Genomic DNA, 7,843 nt, shown 5'->3' on the forward strand with positions numbered 1-7,843 from the left:
ATGCGATCAAATATATCAGAGATAATAAGTAATTCACAAGGTAGGCAGGGTTCAGATCCCTTGTTTATAGGGTCTCTATGAATCACATTTGATGGTACTTAGCAACAGAACAATATATCCTGTAGGAAAGTAATAACTAAGCTGAACATACAGTTAATTGTTAATATTGTAGAATAATGCCAAGAAATCTGGAGAACAACCACTTGGCCAACTGACTGTAAGAGATCTATATTTGTTCCCATTCCAAAGAAGGGTGACTCAGCTGAGTGTGGAAACTACAGAACAATCTCATTGATTTCACATGCAAGCAAGATTCTACTGAAGATTATCCAAAAACGACTGGAACAGCACATCAGCAGAGAACTGCCAGAAGTCCAGGCTGGGTTTAGAAGGGGTCGTGGTACTAGGGATATTGTAGCTGATGTTAGATGGATCTTAGCTGAAAGCAGAGAATACCAGAAGAATGTCTGTGTTTCATTGATTATGCAAAGGCATTTGACTGCGTGGATCATAACAAACTGTGGCTGACTCTGAGAAGAATGGGAATCCCAGAACATTTAATCGTGCTAATGCGAAACCTATACTTGGACCAAGGGGCAGTCGTCAGAACAGAGCAGGGCAACACTGAATGGTTCAAAATTGGGAAGGGTGTACGCCAGGGATGTGTCCTATCTCTGTACCTTTTCAACCTGTATGCAGAGCAGATTATCCGAGAGTCTGGGCTCTATGAGGAGAAACGTGGCGTTAGGATTGGTGGACGATCTATCAACAATCTGAGATATGCAGATGACACAACCCTTCTCACTAAAACTGAGGAGGACCTCATGCACTTACTGCAGAGGGTCAAGGACTGCAGCCTTCAATATGGACTGAGGCTCAATGTCAAGAAGACAAAAATTCTCACCACTGGACCAATCGGTAGCATCAGGATGGATGGTGAAGAGATTGAGATTGTTCACAGCTTCAGTTTGCTCGGCTCCATGGTCAGCACTCTTGGCACCAATAGCCAGGAAATAAAAAAATGTATTGTGATGGGAAAGTCTGCCGTTAGGGACCTCTCTAAAGTACTCAAGAGCAATGGTGTCTCTTTGGAGACGAAGGTGCGCCTGATACAGGCCATGGTTTTTGCAATCACTTGTTATGCATCAGAGAGCTGGACAATGACTAGGGAGGATAAAAGGAGAATTGACGCCTTTGAGCTGTGGTGCTGGAGAAGAGTATTGAATGTACCATGGACTGCCAAGAAAACAAACAGATTCATCCTAGAGAGGGTTAAACCAGCATACTCCTTGAGGCAAAGATTCTAGGGCTTCGTCTGACATACTTTGGACATGTTGTAAGGAGAGACAGGTCTTTGGAGAGGGACATCATGCTGGGTAGAGTAGAGGAACACCACAGGAGGGGAAGACTCTCTATGAGGTGGATTGATTCAGTGACTGGGGTAATCGGGATGGGTGTGTCAGAGGCAATGCAATTGGCACAGGATAGAGCAGGGTTTATGGCTGTCGTACATAGGGTCGCTATGAGTCGCAAACGACTCGACGGCACACAACAACAACAACATTGTAGAATTGGGGAAATATATTGGTGATTCTCTTTATTGTGCTTTTTAGCTTTTATGAATGAACTGTTTAGCATTTTGCAGTTTACTTATGTAGGCATGATTTAATATGTTAATAATTTCCATTTTGTTCTTTGAATGTCTCAAGAGTATGCGCTGCTTTTATTTTTGTACTATATGACCATAGTACCTGCCACCTGATAGACTACTAAAACATGTTAATTTGAAACATAAATGGGTTTATTTATTCCTCAAGACTGTCACAAGAGGTTTCTTGATCACAATTTCTCTGACAGAGGAAGTTTTCCTTCTGGAATTGTGTAGCTCTGGTGATGTAGTTCATAGAGGGTTGTACTGCTAACCTAATGGTTGCTGATTCAAATCTAACAGAAGCTCCACACGAGAAAGATGGGCAATCTCCCATGTGTTTTATAATGTCTGAAAACCCTGAGGAGGGTCAAAAAAGTCTGCTCTGACATGACATCAGTGAGTGAGTGATTGATTATGGAATTACTTGAAATTTCTTCTGATACTAAAATACTGAGTCACTAGATAGGTATATTGATGTTCCTAGATGCCACACTCATTCTTTACTCACTTTAATCTATTTAATATTTAAATTATAAAGAATTTCTGAGTTTATAAATTAAATACAAATGGAGATTCTGCTTTTATTTTGCAAGAACGTTTACTGAAGATGACCTTAGAGGAGAGACGCAAAGAATATGTGAGGGAATACGTTCCTCTGAACACTATCGCACCATGGAAGGAAGAGATGAAGGGCAAGAACCAAAATGATGGTAAGTCCTGCAGGACATGTTGTGTAAATGCTGTTCCCGATTATTTATGTCTTCTGCATGTCAGTTTTTTTATACAAGTAAATAAAAAATGAATAAATGGCATTCTTTATGACATTTTTCTTTTTTGAAATTTCAATTCACTTGTCACTTGATTGCTTGTAATCATTTCTTACGTATGTTTTATATTTAAGAAATTATATTGTGGTTTATGTTCTGAAATGCAGCATATTTGTATAGAATGGTAGGTTTTCTTAGAATTTTTGTTTTGTTTTCTTTACTGTTTTGTAGTAATGCGTGGAGCAAATGCCATTACAGATTTGCTGCTTGGTTGTTAAGGGGTGGTGGCCCTATAAGTTTGCCTTGATAACCCAGTCACTGCCATTCAGGTAATTCAGACTTAGAGCCATTCTTTGACAGAAAAGCAGTGTCCCATAGAGTTTCCATGGCTTTTAAATCTTTGTGGGTGCAGAATCTCATCTTTTCCATAGAGTGACTGGTGGACTCATACTTGGGCCTTTCATTTGGCAGCTCAAATTTGGTGATTTAGTTCATAGAGGGTTGTAACCTAAATGTCACTGATTCAAATCTAAAAGAAGCACTTACCCCACTGCTCCACTTTGGTTGTTGCTGTTATTAGGTGCTGTTGAGTCGGCTATGAGTCAAAGTGACCCTATGAACAACAGATGGAAACCTTGCCCCATCCTGTGCTTTCCCAACAATCTCTGTCATGCTTAAGCTCATTATTGGAGTCACTCTGTCAGTCTGTCTTGTAGAAGGTCTTCCTCTATTTGGCTAACCAGCTATTTTTTTTAATGTGATGTCCCTTTCCAAGGACTTGTCCCTCCTGACAATATGCTCAATATATGTAATGGAGTTTCGCCAGCCTTACCTTGCCTGCCTCTTAAGAAGCACCCTAGTTTGTTTTTATTGGATTTCTTCAAGTATTTTAAGTTTGGATATTGTTCAGGGAGGATATATTTGTAAGAATAGAGAAAAAATAAATATTCTTAAGGAAAAGAATATGTTTAGTATAATATGATATTATACCCTATAAGTAAAATAAATATATGATAAAATAAAAAATTTTTCAAAGCTGTGATTTGATGACTGTGTAGATTGTAGATAATATATATGTTAAAATACATATGACATTTAAAATATTAAAGAGTTATATGAAGTGAATTCTAAAACATACTATGAAGTATAACATGTATATGTAATAACACTTCTCTCTTAATTTAAACTCATTGGTGTTAATCATCTGAATGTGTACTTCAGAGGAAAGTAGATGACTTTTAAAAAATGTATTTACCAGAAAGGAGTCTGGTAAATACATTTACCAAATCACTGGCTGGTTCAAATAGTAATTAATGAACTACTAACACAGAGCTTGAAAGTATAAACCCACCCAGAGGTCCTCAAAAGAGATTAGATTGAAAGCCTTGTTTTTTGCTGTTTAGTTGGGACTGACTCATAGTTGCACCTTCAGTGGGTTTTCAGAGGAGGAGATTACTTATCTTTCTCCTGAGTTGAATACCTTACAGAGAGCATTTCTGCTGTGCACACATGGTCTTGTGAATTTGAATCCATTCCATGACACTTAAAGACAACAGTATAGCTAGGGGTGAAAGAAAGACACATTTTTCTAGGTATCTTGGAACATACTAATTTCACAGGTTGTGGTTTTAGATGGTTGGGACCACATTTATGGGCTTAGTGTACAACTCTAGCATTAAATTCCTGTGGAGATACCAATGAGGAAACAGCAGCCAAATGAGGCTTTGGTATCTGTGAAGAGAACATATTTACCTGAGGACGTGGGGTTTTAGAACAAATTCTGTTTTTCTGGGCAGCCAAAACTTGTAGGATTGGGTTTCATTTAGGCTTTACTCCACCTAGAAAAATACGTGATTTTGGCAGGTGGGATAGTGGCTCTAGCTAGATTAAGTTCTGATGGGGTCATTGGGTAAGCTAATTGGGATGGATACTTATGATCTTCCTAGTGTGTGTAGTACATGAAAGCTAGGGTAGTAATACTCAAGACATCATTGAAAGAGAAAGTAGTGCTATTCAAGGAAAAGAATTTAGGAATAAAGGGCAGAAGGACAGAGTTCTGTGTCTCATTGGACCTAGGGTGATGTGTTTCTTCACATTTGGACCTCAGCTATTTCTTTAATTTCTTGTAAGCAACTGGCATTGAATATATGGAGTCCCTGGCTGGTGCAAATGGTTAACTTGTTTGGTTTCCAACTGAAAATTGGAAATTCACAGCCACCAGTGGTGTCTTGAATGAAAGACGTGGACTGGGGATCTACTTCTGCAGGAGCAGCCATTGAAAGCTCTGCATAGCACAAGTCCTCTGTCATGGATACAGTGTTTCCATGAGCTTGACTCCCCTCTGTGGCCACTGGTTTTCTTTTAGTCTGGTCTCATAATATACATCTTTTATGAGTGCTTTCTTCAGTGTGATTGAGCACTGGGTAAGTAATGTTAGTCAAAAGCTTTTAATATTTTTAACAATTTCAAAGACTCTTTAAACATATAAATTTACGAAAGATGATAAAGGACAATGATAGAGATTTTAAATGAATATTTTATTTAAAAATGTTTAACCTGTTGCTTACATATATACATATATAATTACTGATATTTGCAGGTACTGATATAAATAACTACTGATATTTATAACAGTTAATTTTAAATACAGAATTTCAAACTAAATTTCAAAAGAAGTTCATAATACCTTATAAAAAAGTTTTTACTTTGTAGGAAATAGACAATGTTGGGTTGTTGTTGTTGTTATGTGCCGTTGAGTCGCTTGCGACTCATAGCACCCCTATGTACAACATCCCTAAACTCTGCTCTGTTCTGTGCCAGTCGGACTTAGAGCAGTTTCTGTGTTGCTCTAGTTGTGGTGCTGGAGAAGAGTATTGACTGTACCAGTGACTGCTAAGAGAACAAACAGGTCCATCCTGAAGAGGGTGAAACCACGCTGCTGCTCCTCAGAGGCAAGAAATTTGAAGCTCATCTCACATACTTTGGGCATATTGACAAGAAGGACCAGTCCTTGTGGAGGAACAACATATTTGGAAGGCTAGAGGGACAGCACAAGAGAGGAAGACCCTAGATGAGAAGGATTTTACTCAATGACTGGGGTAACGGGAGTAGGTCTGTCAGGGACAATGAAATTGGCTTAAGATAGAGCAGGGTTCAGAGCTGTTGTACACTGGTTCACTATGGGTCGCAACGACTTGACAGCACATAACAGCAACAGCTAATCTAACATTGTACTATTCCTACAAAGTAAAGCTACTACAAAGTAAAAACATTTCCTTCAAAGTAAATGCTATTACAGAGTAAAATGGTAAGCTACTATATTTACAATTCAAAATTTATAATTTTAAATATAGTAGCTTATCCTTTTATTACTGTATTTAAAATCAGCATGTTTTAAATAGAGTATATTTAAAATGTAATAGCTCATAATTTCATTACTGTATTTAAAATTGTTTTGTTGTTGTTAGGTGCTACTGAGTTGAGTATGACTTATAGCGACCTTATGATCTGAACCTTTCCATATCCTGTGCTATCCTTATCATCTCTAATAAACTTGAGCCCATTGTTATAGTCAATGTCAATCCAACTACCTGCAGGTTTTTCTTTGTTTTGCTGACCCTCCACCTTTCCAAGCATGATATCCTTTTCTAAGGATATATTTAATTATCATTTTACTATTTTGGCTTTGATATCCATGATTACATGGACAATTCTGTAGCTGCTATCTATAATTTTTTTCCTTATTTTGTCCAGTTTAGTTGCTTTCATTTAGAGTTTTCTGTTACTATATTAGATAGCCTAGTGGGTAAAAAGTTGTGCTACAAATGTAAAAGTGCTTCAAATCTACCACTGATTGCTTCACAGGGGAGAAATGAGCAATCTCCTCCCATGTGACTTACAGCCTTTGAAAACCTACTAGAGGGTCAGTTATGAGTTACTTCCTACCCTACTACAGTGAGCTTTTTGAATATTACTGTATTATAGTAGAAAGTTAATAAAAAATGGAAAGTGACTATGTTTTTCACAGTACCAATTTTAAACCAGTATTTAACAAACTACATATAATCAGTGTATATGAAAGAAGAAGGAAAAAGATCCCCTGCTGTGATTCCGTCCTGTGCTGCTGTTCTTGATAACAGTGGTTTTATTGCCGTCCTTCTTTCCCACATAAGTGTGAGCCAGCAATCCATGGAAGATTTGATGGATATAGACATGAGGCCCCTGTGGCCCCAAAACTACCTTTTCAGTTATAAACAGAAAGCTGACAAAGATTTATCACTTTAAGGTGGATAATGATGAAAATGAGCACCAGTTATCTTTAAAAATGCTCAGTTTAGGGTCTGGTGCAAAGGATGAATTGCCCTTTGTTGAAGGAGAGGCAATGAGTTATGAGAGCAGCTGAATTAAAGTAACACTGGCAACTTGGAAAATGTCTGTACAACTAGCACTTTCACTTGGGGGTTTGAAATAACACCACCTATCATCTTATGATTGAAGTGTGGCTCAGGGCCTGTGCATATAAGTGGAAACACTTACAAGCTGTGGATAAAGATGTCGAGTCAGATAATGAAGAGGAGAAGGATGTGAAATTCTTAAGTATATCAGAAAAGAGGTCTGCCCCTGCAGGTGGTAACAAAGTTCCACAGAAAAAAGTGAAACTTGCTACTAATGAAGATGATGGCGGTAACGACGATGATGATAAATTTGATGAGATGAAGCTGAAGAAAAAGCACAAGTGAAGAAATCTATATGGGATACTCCAGCCAAAAATGCACAAAAATCAAACCAGAATAGGAAAGACTCAAAACCATCAACTCCACAATAGAAAGAATAAGAATCATTGAAAAACAGGAAGAAACTTCCAAAACTCGAAAAGGACCTAGTTCGATAGAAAACATTAAAGCAAAAATGCAAGCAAATATAGAAAAAGGTGGCTCTCAAAGTTGAAGCCAAATTCATAAATTATGTGAAGAATTGCTTCCGTATGACAGACCAGGATGATATTTCTCTGGCATTGCTTCCGTATGACAGACCAGGATGATATTTCTCTGGCAATGGAGGAAGTCTCTTTAAAAAAATAGTTTGTTAAAACAGTTTGTTAAAATTTTTCATCTTACTTCATTTCTGTAACAGTTGATATCTGGCTATCCTTTTTCATAATGCAGAGTAAGAACTAATCCGTACCGTGTCTGATAAATGTTGTTCAGGTTTCTTTGCCAAGAATGTGTTTTCCAAAATGCCTGATGAGTTTTTAAAGATGGAACTCCACCCTTTGCTTTAGTTTAAAGTATATATGGAATGTTTTCAACCTATATGCAGAACAGATTATGCGGGAGGCTGGGCTCTATGAGGAGAAATGTGGGGTCAAGATTGGTGGACAATTTATCAACAGTCTGCGTTATGCAGATGACACAACCCTGCTTGC

The 7,843-nt window shown here is 37.8% G+C and overlaps 1 protein-coding gene across 1 annotated transcript in view; it reads left to right on the plus strand.

Annotated features, from left to right (window-relative positions):
• MACROD2 (MACRO domain containing 2) overlaps positions 1 to 7,843 on the plus strand; it is a 102,023-nt gene continuing 94,180 nt past the window's right edge. Inside the window, exons 1-2 of the mRNA XM_006894763.1 lie at positions 1 to 40; positions 2,245 to 2,361. Of these exons, the coding sequence (XP_006894825.1) occupies positions 1 to 40; positions 2,245 to 2,361 (157 nt within the window). The remainder of the gene's footprint in view (positions 41 to 2,244; positions 2,362 to 7,843) is intronic.

This window comes from Elephantulus edwardii, unplaced genomic scaffold (assembly GCF_000299155.1).
Source record: "Elephantulus edwardii isolate Elephantulus edwardi_28Jun2011 unplaced genomic scaffold, EleEdw1.0 scaffold00150, whole genome shotgun sequence".
NCBI lineage: Eukaryota > Metazoa > Chordata > Mammalia > Macroscelidea > Macroscelididae > Elephantulus > Elephantulus edwardii.